Here is a 20,398-nt window from a genome sequence, read left to right as displayed (position 1 = left end):
TTAGGGCTGGGGCTAGGGTTAAGGCTACAGTTAGGGTTGGGGCTAAAGTTAGGGTTTGGATTACATTTACGGTTGGGAATAGGGTTGGGATTAGGGTTAGGGGTGTGTCAGGGTTAGGGGTGTGGTTAGGGTTACCGTTGGGATTAGGGTAAGGGGTGTGTTTGGATTAGGGTTTCAGTTATAATTAGGGGGTTTCCACTGTTTAGGCACATCAGGGGCTCTCTAAACGGGACATGGCATCCGATCTCAATTCCAGACAATTCTGCGTTGAAAAAGTAAAACAGTGCTCCTTCCCTTCAGAGCTCTCCCGTGTACCCAAACAGGGGTTTACCCCAACATATGGGGTATCGGCGTACTGAGGACAAATTGAACAACATCTTTTGGGGTCCAATTTCTCCTGTTACCCTTGGGAAAATACAAAACTGGGGGCTAAAAAATAAGTTTTGTGGGAAAAAAAGATTTTGTATTTTCACGGCTCTGCGTTGTAAACTGTAGTGAAACACTTGGGGGTTCAAAGTTTTCACAACACATCTAGATAAGTTCCTTGGGGGGTCTAATTTCCAATATGGGTCAATTGTGGGGGGTTTCTACTGTTTAGGTACATCAGGGGCTCTGCAAATGCAACGTAACGCCTGCAGACCAATCCATCTAAGTCTGCATTCCAAACGGCGCTCCTTCCCTTCCGAGCTCTGTCATGCGCCCAAACAGTGGTTCCCCCCACATATGGGGTATCAGCGTACTCAGGACAAATTGACAACAACTTTTGGGGTCCAATTTATTATGTTACCCTTGTAAAAATACAAAGCTGGGGGCTAAAAAATCATTTCTGTGAAAAAAAAGAGGAATTTTTATTTTCACGGCTCTGCGTTATAAACTGTAGTGAAACACTTGGGGGTTCAAAGTTCTCACAACACATCTATATAAGTTCCTTGGGAGGTCTAGTTTCCAATTTGGGGTCACTTGTGGGGGGTTTCTACTGTTTGGGTACATCAGGGGCTCTGCAAATGCAACGTGACGCCTGCAGACCAATCCATTTAAGTCTGCATTCCAAATGGCGCTCCTTCCCTTCCGAGCTCTGCCGTGCACCCAAACAGTGGTTCCCCCCCACATATGGGGTATCAGCGTACTCAGGACAAACTGGACAACAACTTTTGGGGTCCAATTTATTATGTTACCCTTGTAAAAATACAAAGCTGGGGGCTAAAAAATCATTTCTGTGAAAAAAAAGAGGAATTTTTATTTTCACGGCTCTGCGTTATAAACTGTAGTGAAACACTTGGGGGTTCAAAGCTCTCAAAACACATCTAGATAAGTTCCTTAGGGGGTCTACTTTCCAAAATGGTGTCACTTGTGGGGGGTTTTAATGTTTAGGCACATCAGGGGCTCTCCAAACGCAACATGGCGTCCCATCTTAATTCCAGTCAATTTTGCATTGAAAAGTAAAATAGCGCTCCTTCCCTTCCGAGCTCTGCTATGCGCCGTATCTTCGTACTCAGGACAAATTGCACAACAACTTTGGTCTAATTTCTTTTCTTACCCTTGGGAAAATAAAAAAATGGGGGCGAAAAGATCATTTTTGTGAAAAAATATGATTTTTTATTTTTACGGCTCTGCATTATAAACTTCTGTGAAGCACTTGTTGGGTCAAAGTGCTCAACACACATCTAGATAAGTTCCTTAAGGGGTCTACTTTCCAAAATGTTGTCACTTGTGGGGGGTTTCAATGTTTAGGCACATCAGGGGCTCTCCAAACGCAACATGGCGTCCCATCTCAATTCCAGTCAATTTTGCATTGAAAAGTCAAATGGCGCTCCTTCCCTTCCAAGCTCTGCCCTGCGCCCAATCAATGGTTTACACCCACATATGGGGTATCGTCGTACTCAGGACAAATTGCACAACAACCTTTGTGGTCTAATTTCTTCTCTTACCCTTGGGAAAATAAAAAAATGGGGGCGAAAAGATCATTTTTGTGAAAAAATATGATTTTTTATTTTTACGGCTCTGCATTATAAACTTCTGTGAAGCACTTGTTGGGTCAAAGTGCTCACCACACATCTAGATAAGTTCCTTAGGGGGTCTACTTTCCAAAATGGTGTCACTTGTGGGGGGTTTCAATGTTTAGGCGGCACATCAGGGGCTCTCCAAACGCAACATGGTGTCCCATGTCAATTCCAGTCAATTTTGCATTCAAAAGTCAAATGGCGCTCCTTTCCTTCCGAGCTCTGCCATGCGCCCAAACAGTGGTTTACCCCCACATATGGGGTATCAGCGTACTCAGGACAAATTGTACAACAACTTTTGGGGTCCATTTTCTCCTGTTACCCTTGGTAAAATAAAACAAATTGGAGTTGAAATAAATTTTGTGTGAAAAAAAGTTAAATGTTCATTTTTATTTAAACATTCCAAAAATTCCTGTGAAACACCTGAAGGGTTAATACATTTTTTGAATGTGGTTTTGAGCACCTTGAGGGGTGCAGTTTTTAGAATGGTGTCACACTTGGGTATTTTCTGTCATATAGACCCCTCAAAATGACTTCAAATGAGATGTGGTCCCTAAAAAAAAATGGTGTTGTAAAAATGAGAAATTTCTGGTCAACTTTTAACCCTTATAACTCCCTAACAAAAAAAAATTTGGTTCCAAAATTGTGCTGATGTAAAGTAGACATGTGGGAAATGTTACTTATTAAGTATTTTGCGTGACATATGTCTGTGATTTAAGGGCATAAAAATTCAAAGTTGGAAAATTGCGAAATTTTCAAAATTTTCGCCAAATATCCGTTTTTTTCACAAATAAACGCAAGTTATATCGAAGAAATTTTACCACTATCATGAAGTACAATATGTCACGAGAAAACAATGTCAGAATCGCCAAGATCCGTTGAAGCGTTCCAGAGTTATAACCTCATAAAGGGACAGTGGTCAGAATTGTAAAAATTGGCCTGGTCATTAACGTGCAAACCACCCTTGGGGGTGAAGGGGTTAATACAGCCCTATAAAGGTCACGGATTACTTTTAAAGTCCTGAAATTGAGATAATTCGATATTATAGGTGGTTTTATAACTTGCGCATTATTCTGCCTAAATCTGTATTTAAACTAAAAGAAGTGAAACATCAAAGTGTAACTGTGGTTTCAGGAGAACTTGCAGAATTTCCGTGTCTACCTCTACCTCCCCTGTCCTCACTCATCCAAAGATTTTTATAAGCAGAAACCGTCATCTCCTATCTCTTTGAAAGTCTGTATTCAAAGAAGACAGATTTTACCAGTGAACTAAGAGTTAGAGATCAGTCCATTAGAAGGAAGCAGATTTCTCTTGTAAGATATATTACAAAGCTTCTTATCCTTATGTATACTATTGATTTAGCACAAAAAAATAACATGAACGCTACTCTTTAAGAATAAAAGTTTTCAGAAAAAAAATATACAATGCAATTCAATGGAACTATATTTTATTTAGACTAGCAATGAAAAGCATTATTAAATTACTAAATTCTAAATGTACTGTAAACACATTCATATTCACCGTAGAAAGTTTCATCATGCCAATGGTTATACATTTCCATTCTGTAGTAAATGTATGTATAATATGTGGAGACAGTGCAGACAGACATCACAGACTAACAGACTAAATGTTAAGTACCCAATGTATGCCAATTAGGAAGGAAACTCATATTAGCTAAACCAGTCTCTCATCTGTAGCCCAATATTTTTTTTCAGTGCTTCAAAGTTTTGTCCCTTGTCAATACTGAGCAGGGCGCTGGTTTGCTGGATGAGAAAATACCCACCTTGAAAATAAAATGTAACCAACAGCAAAATATGTGGTAGGTACAGCTATAGATGTTACACAATATGAAACAAAAATGTATGTACATTATATTAAAAGGCCATAAACCAGACACATTAAATAGCATGAAAGTGAGCAATTATATTACAACAGCAAAGTAAATGATGCAAATAAAGAAGCTAAAAAACTGACAACATATTGTCTCTGCACAGAAAAACAGTGGGGAATTGTAAGAAAGATCATTAAATTGAGGCTTACAGTATACGAGCTTATTTCACATGTGCACAGCACATATACACTAATATCCAGATATCTATGGTAGCCACCTATATTACCTCATTACATATTGTGATGCAAATCGGTCTCTTTATAAGATCTGATACTGTAGATTAGTGCAAAACAAAATACAAATTATAGCAATTCTTGTTAATGTCAGAGGCCATACATGGAACTGTGGAACTGTGTAATGATACAGTGGTTAAAGCTGTGACTTGGCAATATGAATGGATAACAACATTGAGGTGTACCATATACTAATTCTTCCTGAACGCTGGAAAAAGTGGACTCAAATTTCTAACAGTGAATTACCAACATTGGGATCAGACGGGGAAGCCGGAATAAATATCTTGGTGAACTGTACTTGTTGAATATACAGATGTAGCTGATGTTAAACTATGACACAAGAAAGATGACAACGCAGAAAGTCAACTCAACACAACAAAGCCCCTGAATCGGAATTGTTAGGTGTCGCATTAAGGCCACATACATATTAGGTTAGGTGCTGTTTGGTCGACAGCCATGTTCTCTATGAGAAAACTGCCAGCAGAGATCGCTCCCATTCATCTCCACGAGAACAAAGTGATTGGCAGTCCAAAATTGGACCTGCTCGATTGATATCTTCCCAAACAATCAGATGGCCAGTGCTTTCATATATATTAATGTTTCGCTCAAACCTGTCGATATTGGGGGCTTTAAACTGTTTCACACCAGTATTTTTCTGCATTGTTACATCTTTGTCATTTAAAGAATGTCTACATCTATATATGAATAGACATATATTTCAATATGTGTGTTGCATGAGAATTCACACCACTGGCACAGTTATAAGTTCACCATTTACATGAATAACAATTTTACATAGTAGTTTATAGAAGAGCCTCACAAAGCATTAATGGTCAAGCAGACCAATCCTGATACTTTGTTGAAATTTATATTAGTAGATATTATATTATAAGAATAGTGTCCAGTTTACTGATTTATCATCTGTAATAGCAATTCCTTTGGACCAGAAATTGACGTTTTTGCTTTTTCCAAACAAGATGGCAACTTTTTAATGTTATATACTACATACGAGTCATATGCAGCCTTACGTTACCATATAAGACAATGTATAAAAGGTATTATGGCACTTCCTGAGGGTATACTAAGCACAATGGTCCATAGATAAAAAAAAATTAGGTCTAGCCCCTGAAAATGCCACACTAATAAAAACTAAGGTGCAAGATTACGGTATATATTGCTCTTTATGTACTAAAATGTAGGTGATTTTTAAAAATTGTTATTAAACATAGACACAGAGTTAGTAAAAAAAAATACTCAAGTGAAGTGTACTTGTCAAAAACCATTTACTTAAAATAAGACTGTGGGTTTGATATTGAATGGAAGGTATTTTGGAGAGAAGAATGGGGCGAGCCACTGGTTGCTTCAGGTAAACATGGCTTTTTTTCCCACCATAAATACACTCACTGGCCACTTTATTAGGTACACCTGTCCAACTTCTTGTTAACACTTAATTTCTAATCAGCCAATCACATGGCGGCAACTCAGTGCATTTAGGCATGTAGACATGGTCAAGACAATCTCCTGCAGTTCAAACCGAGCATCAGTATGGGGAAGAAAGGTGATTTGAGCGCCTTTGAACGTGGCATGGTTGTTGGTGCCAGAAGGGCTGGTCTGAGTATTTCAGAAACTGCTGATCTACTGGGATTTTCACGCACAACCATCTCTAGGGTTTACAGAGAATGGTCCGAAAAATAAAAAAAATCCAGTGAGCGGCAGTTCTGTGGGCGGAAATGCCTTGTTGATGCCAGAGGTCAGAGGAGAATGGGCAGACTGGTTCGAGCTGATAGAAAGGCAACAGTGACTCAAATCGCCACCCGTTACAACCAAGGTAGGCCTAAGAGCATCTCTGAACGCACAGTGCGTCGAACTTTGAGGCAGATGGGCTACAGCAGCAGAAGACCACACCGGGTACCACTCCTTTCAGCTAAGAACAGGAAACTGAGGCTACAATTTGTACAAGCTCATCGAAATTGGACAGTAGAAGATTGGAAAAACGTTGCTTGGTCTGATGAGTCTCGATTTCTGCTGCGACATTCGGATGGTAGGGTCAGAATTTGGCGTAAACAACATGAAAGCATGGATCCATCCTGCCTTGTATGGAGCATCTTTAGGATGTGCAGCCGACAAATCTGCGGCAACTGTGTGATGCCATCATGTCAATATGGACCAAAATCTCTGAGGAATGCTTCCAGCACCTTGTTGAATCTATGCCACGAAGAATTGAGGCAGTTCTGAAGGCAAAAGGGGGTCCAACCCGTTACTAGCATGGTGTACCTAATAAAGTGGCCGGTGAGTGTATGACTAATACTGGTGACAAACTACAGATAGACTATATTACTCCAATAAATAACAGTAAAACACACAGTATATTTGTGGATTTTGATCAAATACCGTAAATTATACTTTTGAGTGACCATATTCAACAGATATGACTGTCTACAAATGATATCCACTCAAGAATTGGCCTCAGCAATTGCAGATATTTATGATCCCCTATTGTTAAAGTGAAGCCATCTTAAGAAAATCACCTATTGTTTGAATCAAGTTATTGTGTTACATGTATTTCTAAACAAAATATTGTCAATATTTTTTCCATATCAATCTTTATAAATTAAAAAACTAAATTAGTAGTCTTGCAATTTTCACACAGCTCATGGCAAAGTATACCTCAATCTCAGTAGTGGATGTCACAGTTGACCCCGCTCCTCTCTCTTCACAATGACTTTTTCACATGCTCATTAGACACTTTAATACAAAAGATAGGGTCGGAATCTGATAATTGTGGCTATGTACAGTACATGTGTTGTTTCCTGAGACTACAGGATGTTTGAGCCTAAAGAGCCTCGATGGCCAGAGTGAAAATTGCAAGATTTTTTTTTTTTTTTTTTATACAGATTGTGATATGTAAAAAAGTAAAATGTTGCCAAAGTTAGTTTTCCTTTAAATGGCCTTTCCTCAGAACCTCCAGCCCTGGGACCCCTGCTGTTCAGGGGCTGACCTGCTCTGCTTGGATAAACAATGGATGATTTGTGTCTCTCCATGGTTTTGTTAATCATGGCTATCCCATTGGTTGCTCTCTGGAAGAATGGGTCTGGGTGTTGAATGGTTGCCTTCACACACGGACTAAGCTATCTAATGTTACTTTCCGATATAGAACTAATATTGGCATGTGAATGGGCCTTAAACTGGTAGAAGCAAATGATCATATCTAAGTTACTGTAAAATGGTACTCTGTAAGCAAAATTAAAATGTAACGTTTATTTTTATGCTACAATAACTAAGTTCCAATGTACAGTCTTAAATATGTGTTAAAAAATTGCAAAATATAAAAATAACATAAATTTGGATTTTCACATAGATTAATCACGCAACATCTTTACACTTTACCTTACTGATTTGCTGTTTGATTTAAACAATGTACTAAAATAACAACATTAAATTGGATTTCTCAGCGGACGGCAATTTGAGCTTCAGCCCCTTGAATAATGATAATAATAATTAAAAAAAAACAAAAAAACAGGATTTTGAGAAACCTCTCTAACCATTACGTTTTTAGAAATGCATATTTTCCCTTTTAAACACCAAACATACAGAACTTCATTTATCAAAATTGGCTAAAGAAAAGTTGTATTTGTTGCCCATAGCAACCAATCATAGCTCAGTTTTCATTTTGCCAGTGCAGTTTAATAAATGTAAGCTAAGCACTGATTGGTTGCTATGGACAAAAAAGATAGATTTTCTTTTTGCTACTTTTGATAAATAAGGCCCCACATGTTTTAAAACTGACTTTTACATTTCCTTTGAGAAACTGGCCTATAAGAATATTCTAACAATCCTCACTACTTTCCTCTCTTCCAAACCACCTTCATGCTTTTCCAACCATGATTTATATTACTTCCATATTTCTTTCTCATCAAGATATATACAACATAAGCCTTAAACTCTCCATTGCTTTAGCTCACCAACAGTTAACTATATGATTCCTTGGTATTGTTGTTAAAGAGAACCTGTCATCAGGGTTACATGTATTAAAGTAAAGGCACTGCCATAATGGTGCAGGTATACTAACTTAATATATACTTTCAGAAGGAAATCTGTATGCTGTTTTTTTTTTTTTAAATCATCATAAGTTTTGGTCTCTGTGCATCAGAGTGGGCCTGTGGGACGGGACTGCGTGTAGGGTCTTTGGCTCTGCCATGGCCTCTCGGCTGTCTAATCTTCTTCCTTATTCAAATTCCCCGCTGGCGCCATCCTAGTCACGGGCAGCGCTTGCGCAGATTGATTTCTCGATGGGCTTCAATAAAATGGTGCTGGTGGCAGCGCACACACTCATTGGGACCTTGGCTCATCATTGAATTCCACCAGCATGGAATTTAAATAAGGGAGAAGACAGACAGAAAAGGGACCAGGGCAGAGCCGAAGAAGCAACCCACTGTCCTGCCCCAAAACCCAGAGTCCAAACAATTGTAATGATGATTTTTATAAAAAGCAGGCTATGAATTTCTTCATTGAAAGTATATATTGAATCAGTATACCGATGCCATTATGGCAATGCCTTTAGTTTACTATGTATGACCCTGATGACAGGTCCTCTTTAAGTACTGTGGATTCATATCTCTTCTGTAACATAATGTATTAAGACACTTTGCCGGATCACTCTAACACATTTAATATGTCCTACGTTTCTACAGTATAAATAGACTCTGGACCAACAGTGAGTGTTAGTTACAACATGAAACCTCATTTGTTATGTTCATTTTAATTACTGTCTGAAAAATAAAATCTAATAAATAAGGATTAATAAAACCAAATTTTACTTATGTACACTAACACATAAACAAAAAACAAAGTGTAAGTGAAGGCATCTACCACCAACCGGTTCAATATTGTCGGAATATGCTAAATTACTTGGGCATTTAGTTGATGTTACAAAAGCAGGATTTCAGTATCATAAGTTCAATTGAAGGTATGGTTATATAAGCCAAATGGGTTTGAATTTCATTTTTTTTCTCCATATTGTTCACACCTAGGTGGCTGGTAACACAACTCATAGCTGTAAATAGAGGAGTAACCAATCCCTAAGACCCAGGCAATTGATTTCTCCGATTCCTGCTTTTCCTGGTATTCATAATGAGTTTTAATTTACTATATTCACCTTTGTGTTTTGGTATTTCTAGTGCGGGATTTTTTTTCTGCCTACTCTCTTTGCAGTATTGGTTAATTATTTGCAGCTCGGAGTGACTGAATGATCCAGTGAGGTCCTTGGGATGAAACTGTAGTCCACTCAAAGTGCTGGCCCAGATCCACTGAGATTTATCAGTCATGAAGGTCACAAGTTCGGAATCCAAGATTTTTAAATTGATTTTTGCAATTGTTTGCTTGAAGGCATTCTCAGTTGCTATGCAGTGATACAATCCTTGGTCAGTGTCCTGAATGGATCGAATAAGCAGTCCTTGACCAGTAGAAATGATCCTTTCATTCAGCTTCACCTGTGAAAGGCATAGAGGCGATGTCAGAAAAATATGTAGGTGTGTAAACCAATCATGTATGGTATTACAAAGCGGAGGCTAACATTTCAAATGTGCTCCAATTCTTTATTATTGCTAAGCTATTGTGAATGCATTTATTTAAGACTTGAAAAGTTCTGTCTTTTAAAACATTTTCTGAAAAATATTGGTTTTCAAAGCGTAAAGTAACAATTTGGGGTCTCTTAAAGGGAACCTGTCACCCCCCCAGGCGCTTGTAACTAAAAGAGCCACCTTGTGCAGCACTAATGCTGCATTCTGACAATGTGGCTCTTTTAGTTCGGGTCCCTGGCACTGCTGAAATAATAGTTTTTGAAATTTGTCCCTCATACCTCAAAATCGCAAAGCCGTCACTCATGGCCTCTCCACGCCGGGCGCCGCCTCCTCTTCCTTCATTAGCATTCCCGGCACCTGCTCTGTAAGTTCGAAGGGCAGCGCAACTGCGCATGCCCGATAAAAAAATAACAGCGCAGGCGCCGGGAACACTAATAAAGGAAGAGGAGGCAGCGCCCGGCGTGCAGAGGCCATGAGTGACGGCTGGGAGGTGTCTGGATTAGGGGGGAAAGACCTGCCTCCCTGGCGATTTTGAGGTATGAGGGACAAATTTCAAAAACGATTATTTCAGCAGTGCCAGGGACTCGAACTAAAAGAGCCACCTTGTCAGAATGCAGCATTAGTGCAGCACAAAGTGGCTCTTTTAGTTACAAACGCCTGGGGGGGTGACAGGTTCCCTTCAAAGGGAGATCCAGAGGCAGCATGCATCAGATGCTGGCTGCAAGAGTTCAGTGGTGTTTATCCAATATCTACATATCAGTATAGAAACCGTTTACGGTATACATAGAGAAATTTGTGAACGTATGATTACCAAAACAGATAAATTATTTGTTTCTTTCAAAATATGCAATAAATGGGTGTGGTGGTTTCCGGAACTTAAATACTACTGGAAACGTTTCCTCTCTTCCTCTCTTGTGGTAGCTTTAAAATTATTACTGTTCTCACATCATCTAATGTCATCATATTGTCAGTTTGTCTAGTCTACCGTGACTCATATGGTTCTTAGATACAGCTGTAGGAATTTATCAGGACTAACGCAGATATTCAGCACTGAATTATTATGCGGACCACATAAAGTCCATTATAGTGTCGTCATAGAGATATAAATATATACGCACATATACAGTACAGAGCAAAAGTTTGGACACACCTTCTCATTTAAAGATTTTTCTGTATTTTCATGACTATGAAAATTCTACATTCACACTGAAGGCATCAAAACTATGAATTAACACATGTGGAATTATATACTCTCTTATATTCTAGGTTCTTCAAAGTAGCCACCTTTTGCTTTGATGACTATTTGTACACTCTTGGCATTCTCTTGATGAGCTTCAAGAGGTAGTCACCGGGAATGGTCTTCCAACAATCTTGATGGAGTTCCCAGAGATGCTTAGCACTTGTTGGCCCTTTTGCCTTCACTCTGCGGTCCAGCTCACCCCAAACCATCTCGATTGGGTTCAGGTCTGGTGACTGTGGAGGCCAGGTCATCTGGCGTAGCACCCCATCACTCTCCTTCTTGGTCAAATAGCCCTTACACAGCCTGGAGGTATGTTTGGGGTCATTGTCCTGTTGAAAAATAAATGATGGTCCAACTAAACGCAAACCGGATTGAATAGCATGCCGTTGCAAGATGCTGTGGTAGGCATGCTGGTTTAGTATGCCTTCAATTTTGAATAAAATCCCCAACAGTGTCACCAGCAAAGCACCCCCACACCATCACACCTCCTCCTCCATGCTTCACGGTGGGAACCAGGCATGTAGAGTCCATCCGTTCACCTTTTCTGCATCGCACAAAGACACTGGTTAAAACCAAAGATCTCAAATTTGGACTCATCAGACCAAAGCATAGATTTCCACTGGTCTAAAGTCCATTCCTTGTGTTCTTTAGCCCAAACAAGTCTCTTCTGCTTGTTGCCTGTCCTTAGCAGTTGTTTCTTAGAAGCTATTTTACCATGAAGGCCTGCTGCACAAAGTCACCTCTTAACAGTTGTTGTAGAGATGTGTCTGCTGCTAGAACTGTGTGTGGCATTGACCTGGTCTCTAATCTGAGCTGCTGTTAACCTGCGATTTCTGAGGCTGGTGACTCAGATAAACTTACCCTCAGAAGCAGAGGTGACTCTTGGTCTTCCTTTCCTGGGGCGGTCCTCATGTGAGCCAGTTTCTTTGTAGCGCTTGATGGTTTTTGCCACTGCATTTGGGGACACTTTCAAAGTTTGCCCTATTTTTCGGACTGACTGACCTTCATTTCTTAAAGTAATGATAGCCACTCGTTTTTCTTTACTTAGCTGCTTTTTTCTTGCCATAATACAAATTCTAACAGTCTATTCAGTAGGACTATCAGCTGTGTATCCACCAGACTTCTGCACAATACAACTGATGGTCCCAACCCCATTTATAAGGCAAGAAATCCCACTTATTAAACCTGACAGGGCACACCTGTGAAGTGAAAACCATTCCCGGTGACTACCTCTTGAAGCTCATCAAGAGAATGCCAAGAGTGTGCAAAGCAGTCATCAAAGCAAAAGGTGGCTACTTTGAAGAACCTAGAATATAAGACATAATTTCAGTTGTTTCACAGTTTTTTTGTTAAGTATATAATTCCACTTGTGTTAATTCATAATTTTGATGCCTTCAGAGTTAATGTACAGTTTTCATAGTCCCGAAAATAAATACAGATAGATCTTTAAATGAGAAGGTGTGTCCAAACTTTTGGTCTGTACTGTATATATATATATATATATATATATATATATATATATATATACACACACACACACACACACACACACACACACACACACATATATATATATATATATATATATATATATATATATATATATATATATACACATACAGTTCAGTTTGCCCACTGACAAAGACATGAACAGTCTGTAATTTTAAGGGTAGATTAATTTTAACATTGAGAGATAGAATATCAAAAGTAAAATCCAGAAAATCACATTGTATAAATTATATCAACTTATTTGCATTTTGCAGTGAGAAGTAAGTATTTGATCCCCTACCAACCATTAAGAGTTCTGGCTCTTACAAACCAGTTAGATGCTCCTAATCAACTTGTTACCTGCATTAAAGAGAGCTGTCTTACATAGTCACCTTTATAAAAGACTCCTGTCCACAGACTCAATTAATCAGTCAGACTCTAACCTCTACAACATGGGCAAGACCGAAGAGCTTTATAAGGATGTCAGGGACAAGATCATACACCTGCACAAAGCTGGAATGGGCTACAAAACAATAATAAGATACTGGGTGAGAAGGAGACAACTGTTGGTGCAACAGTAAAAAAAAAATGGAAGAAATACAAAATGACTGTCAATCAACATCGATCTGGGGCACGATGCAAAACCCCACCTTGTGGGGTATCCTTGATCATGAGGAAGGTGAGAGATCAGCCTAAAACTACACAGGGGGGAACTTGCTAATGATCTCAAGGCAGCTGGGACCACAGTCACGAAGAAAACCATTGGTACTGTAACACATTACGCTGTAAAGGTTTAAAATCCTGCAGTGCCCGCAAGGTTCCACTGCTCAAGAAGGCACATGTGCAGGCCCGTCTGAAGTTTGCAAATGAACACCTGGATGATTCTGTGAGTGATTGGGAGAAGGTGCTGTGGTCAGATGAGACAAAAATTGAGGTATTTGGCAGTAACTCAACTCGCCGTGTTTGGAGGAAGAGAAATGCTGCCTATGACCCAAAGAACACCATCCCCCACTGTCAAGCATGGATGTGGAAACATTATGTTATGGGGGTGTTTCTCTGCTAAGGGCACAGGACTACTTCAGCGCATCAATGGGATAATGGATGGAGCCATGCACCGTAAAATCCTGAGTGACAATCTCCTTCCCTCCACCAGGACATTAAAAATGGGTCATGGCTGGGTCTTCCAGCAAGACAATGGAGTGTCTCAAAAAGAAGCACATTAAGGTAATGGAGTGGCCTAGCCAGTCTCCAGACCTTAATCCCATAGAAAACTTATGGAGGGAATTGAAGCTCCGAGTTGTAAAGCGACAGCCTCAAAATCTTAATGATTTAGAGATGATCTGCAAAGAGGAGTGGACCAAAATTCCCCGACATGTGAGCAAACCTCATCATCAACTACAAAAAACGTCTGACTGCCGTGCTTGCCAACAAGGGTTTTGCCACAAAGTATTAAGTCTTGTTTGCCAGAGGGATCAAATACTTATTTCTCACTGCAAAATGCCAATACATTTATATATTTTATATAATGTGATTTTCTGAATTTTATTTTTGATATTCATTCTCTCAATTTAAAATTAACCCACCCTTAAAATTATAGACTGTTCATGTGTTTGTCAGTGGGCAAACTTACAAAATCAGCAAGGGATCAAATACTTATTTCTCCCACTGAATACACACACATGCTGTAGTATGTCCTGTACATTGTGTAACATATATGTTTTACTACCATATTGGCTAAAACTGTATCTGCAATACAATATTTAACAGATGTGAATTGAGTAGTATATTGTATGATATATCTGCGCAGGTTTACCCACCTTATCTGTATTTGTACTGCCCTGTTTTTACATATTCATGATTTTGTTCTCATTCTTTTAATTATAATAAAAATGTTTTTAGTCTTTTCTAAAAGGCCCTCATCTCTTTTTTAATGTTGGTTTGTGATATGCTATTTTGGTCAAATAATTTAGTATTGAGGATATTGGTATATTTACAAATGTAAAACAAAATATCTGTTTCACAAGCTGTAAGCTGTACATTGGAAATGAGTATACCATATGTGGTAATGGAAAATAAAATGCAGTGCAATATAAGGTGGCTGACATAAGTGTAGGCTCCTAGCATTAACCATAAATGTACTTAGGTTCATTTGATGTGTTTCTGTCTGATCCATATAAAGGCTCTATTGTGTTTAGGAAAGCACTAACATCATCAGCTTCATCGTGGATCACATCTGGTTCTGAAAAATTCTTATTTGTATCTTCACTCCAAAGATCGCAAGATACTTAGGTTTGTTTTACAGTGAAAAATATTTCCAAGTAACATTTGTTTCTTGGCAATCAGAAGCCTAATTTCCAGACAGTGATGCTGGTATTGTCTAGAAGGAAAGCACAGCTGGCGATATGGTCAGGCTGTAAAGGTTAACAGTTCCAAATTGTAAAAAATCACTGACATTCACACAAGAGGAACGAGTTTCCTGGGAAGTGAAAAATTAAAGAGTTCAACAATTCCTTGGCTTGTTAAGAATAGAGGTCCCATTCCCAACTAAAACGTTCATCCCAAATAAAAAGCTTGATTACGTAGTCTTAGACCATGAGGATAAAACCTTTGCCCCGTGTGTAAGCTTTATATGGTAAATTCATGCTGACAAGAACCAAAAATATATTGATGTATTACAAAACAGACAATACTTAAGAAGTGTATTTGCAATATACATCCAGTAACAGTGTGTAATGGTGGTCCATGCTGTTTCTCTTGTGGCAATAGCTGTAACAAAGGGAACAAGAGAGAAGAGATAGATAGATAGATAGATAGATAGATAGATAGATAGATAGATAGATAGATAGATAGACAGACAGATAGATAATGGGACTTTATTTATTAGTAGTATTGATAAGACTGCATACAAGAGATTATTGTTTTCAGGTAAATGGAGGAAGACAGGAGATATGGTGTTGGCAGTGCACTCCTGGAAAATTCTGCCATTTCCTGGTCACATTGGACAAGCTATAGCCCACCCATAGGAAGGGAAGAAACCAGAATTTTTGAAAAGTGGGTAAAGGTGTCTAAAGGGATAGAAATGCACTGAACAAATAACTTTTAATGTATTAAAACAATATTGTGCATTGCTCCATAGATTTATTTATTTACCTAGTGGGATAACCTCTTGTTTACATAGGTTTTGCTGAAATCGGCAATGTTTTTTTAAGTTATACAAAAGATTCTAGAACTGCTTCCATTACATACTTGGTATACTAAATTCGTGGCTTTTCCATGCTGTTCTACCATACTCAGTTATACACCATATATATCCATCCTTTTTCCTCTAAAGGATGCAAGATTACAAAATTGATTCTATGAAGAAGAAGAATGTCACAGGTGGTTCATCTGCTGTGTTGCAATAGCATAAAATCTGACCAAAACCTGAAGTGAGTTTGCATCTTCTCTTCATGTTTGATTTGACTTGTCAGTGTACTCCAATCTCCATCCACAGTCCCAAAAACATGAAACAAGTTCATCAACTTCCTATTAAATTGGCCCTAGTGTGTTTATGCATCAGACAGAGAAATTAGATTGTGGGGACACGTGAGTGATGACAAGAAGGCACCTAACATCGGGCCACTGTAGCACACCTCTACAATTACAAAAAATTTGAGCTCATAGCTCGTGTGCTCATAGGCAGGATTTGTTGACATGAATTTAATCTTTTTTTCTTATCTGACATGGAATGAGTTTATTAAGAGGAAAATTTCCTCCAAAAGAAGAAGCATTTTTGCACAAAGGGCGTCCTGTTCTATAAAAGCTTATGAAGGATCATAGATGTGGAGAGGTGAACACAGAAAGCCCTTACAAGCACTAATGTATTTTAGTGGTTCTGCCTGCGTCACTAGGAAAACTGTTGGGTAATAATAAGATGTCAAATAATAGAGAAATGAAATGCGGCTTTCTGGAAATAGCCACAGATGTCAAAGAAAAGTGCATCTGGAAAAACATCTCTCTATGAAACCAATAACAGTGAGTGAAGAAGAGAATATTTATCTGTATGCAGTAGCGTAGCTACAGGGGGGGCAGAGGAGGCGGTGGCCCCGGTGCTCAGAGGGGGCCCACCCGGAGCTACGCTACTGTAACTGTATTGGCGTGCACAGCGCGCCGCTACAGTTACGTTCTGCAGCAGAGCAGGGAGAAACAATCTCCCTGCTCTGCCGCCCGGCTGCTGTGGGGCCCCTGAGCTGGTGGGGGGGCCAGCAGTGGGCCCCCCACCTGTCATCGTAGGGTCAGCTATATCGGCATCTAGCCGATGCAGCTGACCGCATTGATGAGGGAAGGAGCGCTACGCTCCCTCTCCCATTATCCCCCTGTCAGCGTCTGACATCACTGCCCGGTGCCCGTGGTCCGGAGGTGAGCGGGAACAGGGAGCAGCGCAGGAACCAGGAAGAAGAGAGGTGAACATTTATGTTTTATTTATGGGGGCTGCCTTAAACTACAGTCTGCCTGTGGGGGGATGCGGTCTTATACTACAGCGTCTGCCTGTGGGGGGTGCTGCCTTATACTACAGATTCTGCCTGTTGGGGGGGGTGCTGCCTTATACTGCAGAGTCTGCCTGTGGGGGGGTGCTGCCTTATACTACAGAGTCTGCCTGTGGGAGGAGCTGCCTTATACTATAGAGTCTGACTGTGTGGGGGTGTGCTGCCTTATACTACACTGTCTGCCTATTGGTGTGCTGCATTATGCTACAGAGTTTGCATATGGGATGCTGCCTTATACTACAGAGTCTGCCTGTGGGGTGCTGTCTTATGCTACAGGATCTGCCTATGGGGGGCTGCCTTATACTACAGAGTCTGCCTATGGGGGCTGCTTTATGCTACAAAGTCTGCCTATGGGGGTGCTGCATTATACTTCAGAGTTTGCCTATGGGGTGCTGCCATACACTGCAGAGTCTGCCTATGGGGTGCTGTCTTATACTACAGAGTCTGCCTATGGGGTGCTGTCTTATACTACAGGGTCTGCCTAAGGGGTGATGTCTTATAGTACAGGGTCTGCCCACGGGTGCTGCCTTACACTACAGAGTCTGCCTATGGGGTGCTGCCTTATAGTACAGAGTCTGCCTATGGGGTGCTGTCTTATACTACAGGGTCTGCCTATGGGGGTGCTGCCTTATACTACAGGGTTTGCCTATGGGAGTGCTGCCTTATACTACAGGGTCTGACATAGGGGTACTGCCTTATACTCCAGGGTCTGCCTATGGGGTGCTATCTTATACTAGAGGGTCTGCCTATGGGGTGCTGCCTTATACTACATAGTCTGCCTATTGGTGCTGCCTTGTGCTATAGTCTGCCTATGCGGGATGCCTTATGCAATAGAGTCTGCCTATGGGGGTGCATTATATAATATAGAGTAGGCCTATGGGGAGTACATTATACTATATGGAGTCCTATGGGGGTGCATTATACTATATGGAGGCTATCTAGGGGGCCATCATACAGTGTGGAGATTACAGTGAGAGGGTCATCTTACAGTGTTGGAGCCACCAAACAGTTTGGGGGCTACTAAGGGGTCGGTATACTGTGTGGGGGAACATTACAGTCAGAAGGCATCATGTTATGTATAAGAGAGCATCATGCAGTGTATAGGGGAGCTGTTCAGGGAGTAGAATCGGGACATTTTTCAATGTTAAGTGAACTTATTGTTATAGGGGAACTCCGGTTACTGTGACTATCAAAGGGTCACATAGGCCAATATTACTTTCTAGGGGGCAAAATGTGGGCACTGTTTTCTAGGGCACTTAATGCCGGCATTACTATATTATAGAGGGTTGCTTTAGAATTTAGAGAGCACACAGTACCACATAGCAGGTGCAGTAATAGGGTCACATATGGCAGCAGCGGTTCAGCATTGGGGTATCAACAGGATGAGGAGCTTGTGCAGGTTGGGAATAGATGGTGATGGCTGGAATGTGAGAAGTGAAACGTGCCTTTGTTGTATTCTCTGCAGCCGAGTCGTGACTGGAAGAATTTGTCATGTCGGTCTGGGCCAGATGTAAAAAACGTGAAAAGTGACGACTCCATCAGAAAGAACATCAGCAGCAAGTCATTATCTGTAACTGCGCTGTGATCTCTTATATGTTCTGTAGGACTGGTATCTACCACTGATCATATGATGGTAATATCAGTGTTGGTCTTTATAGAGATTATTTTCACTAACAGCGCTGTCATCTGCTGAGGTTCTCCTCCACTATTAGGGCACGTCACCGAGTTGTAATCGAGGTTACCTGGTTAGGGGCCCACTCAGAAGCATCGCCCCCCCCCCCCACCCCCGAACCAAAGCTCTGTCTGTATGATACTATAATTATAGGTCTGATTTTCCAGCTAATAACCCAGCAGCAGGACAGGAGGGGACAGAATGAGTTGTAATATAAGCTGATGTGTAGTATAGTCACCATATTTCATGTGATAGCAAATTATGCCAAGACTTTTTGTTTACCGATACTTGGAAAGTCCCAAGTGAGAAACTACACCAAAAATTTAGGGACATTTCAAACTGCATATTAGAAATTTAGAGCCAATGTATAAGCTTTGTTCTGTATGTAGTCCAAGCTAAACAAAAATATATACGCTATTTGTCTCAGGATGTACTTGTGCCATGCTTCACTTCAGCCATTGATAAAAAAATGGGATATAGAGATGGATTCTTCTCTGTGCTCCTCATAATATTAGAAGTCCAATTGAGTAATCCAGTGAAAAGTGGCTTTATTTCAACGCGTTTCGGAGCACCACGTATATTTCATGTGTTGTCCTGATGAAGCAGCCGTAGTACTCCGAAACGCATTGAAATAAAGCCACTTTTCACTGGATTACTCAATTGGACTTCTAATTTTATGAGCGGCGCAGAGAAGAATCCATCTCTATATCCCATCTTTTATCTTTGGTGTGGTCACAAGGAGACCGGTGGATCTGTAGCAGCTAAAGTTTCTATAAGCCTTTGTAAGGGCTGGATCTGGTGAGTACATTTTATTGGAATTTATCTCTTTATACCCAGATAAGACCCTATTGTGCTCCTTATTTCCTTCTAGCCCTTCAATGATCACTTCAGCCATTATAGCACGTATCTGCATCTTGTGGCTTCCCATTTATGGCAAAACTACAACTTTCAGTAACATATTGGTGCCAAGGCATGCTGGAACTTGTAGTTGTCACAGCCACTGAGTCATGATTTGGAGATCTCTGTCCTCTAGAGCAGTGCTTCTCAAACTCCAGTCCTCATGGCCCCCCAACAGATCATATTTTCAGGATTTCCTTTTTATTACACGGGTGAGTGAACCAATGTCCATTTCTGATGCCTTAATAATAATTCCATCACCTGTGCAATGCTAAGGAAACCCTGAAAACATGATCTGTTGGTGGGCCGTGAGGACTGGAGCTTGGGGAACACTGATGTAGAGTAATGTCAAATGTCCATCTACCGAATTTAATATGGAATCTTTGGTAGAATTTTTGATTCATAATCTGCCCCATGTTCCACAAACTCACCTCTTTCCTTCGATCATTGTCTTTCTGCAGGAGCCATCTGACAGAAGCTTGCGGAGATTTGGCAGTGCACTCCAGGAAAGTTGTGTTATTTCTGACTCCATACTGTATAATCTCTTCAGTGTTCCTATACTCTGCACATAAGGAAAATAAGGGCTTGTAAACCATGTCAAAAACACCAATAAGCCTAAAAATGCTAAATATATCTAGCTACCTAGATCTGAGCCAAATGGAAGAAAATACAAGGTACTAAAGCCACATCACAGCTTCTTTGCCACCCGCTTAACCAACCACTGGCTTTAAGGATATAAATCATCAATGACTAGAGAATCATGAGTTTACACTGGAAAAATCTATAAATGAAACCCCAGTTAATCAGAGATTGTGCTCGGTGATCAAAGTTCAAGGTACACAATGTAAATTGGAAACATAATCAGGTGACTT

At 40.2% G+C, this 20,398-nt stretch overlaps 1 protein-coding gene across 2 annotated transcripts in view; it reads right to left on the bottom strand.

The window, feature by feature from the left end:
- Window positions 1-7,362: 7,362 nt before the first annotated feature.
- The window catches only part of SEMA3C (semaphorin 3C), a 213,539-nt gene continuing 200,503 nt past the window's right edge, over window positions 7,363-20,398 (bottom strand). For both annotated transcript variants that reach the window (XM_077264680.1, XM_077264681.1), the window contains exons 17-18: window positions 19,958-20,088; window positions 7,363-9,613 (exon numbers count right to left, since the gene is read on the bottom strand). In XM_077264680.1, the coding sequence (XP_077120795.1) occupies window positions 9,203-9,613; window positions 19,958-20,088 (542 nt within the window). In that variant the 3' untranslated portion in view covers window positions 7,363-9,202. The remainder of the gene's footprint in view (window positions 9,614-19,957; window positions 20,089-20,398) is intronic.

The sequence above is a fragment of the Ranitomeya variabilis genome, chromosome 5 (genome assembly GCF_051348905.1).
Source record: "Ranitomeya variabilis isolate aRanVar5 chromosome 5, aRanVar5.hap1, whole genome shotgun sequence".
NCBI classification, from domain to species: domain Eukaryota; kingdom Metazoa; phylum Chordata; class Amphibia; order Anura; family Dendrobatidae; genus Ranitomeya; species Ranitomeya variabilis.
The sequence above is the reverse complement of the archived record's forward strand: the minus strand, read 5'-3'. Positions and strand labels throughout refer to the sequence as shown.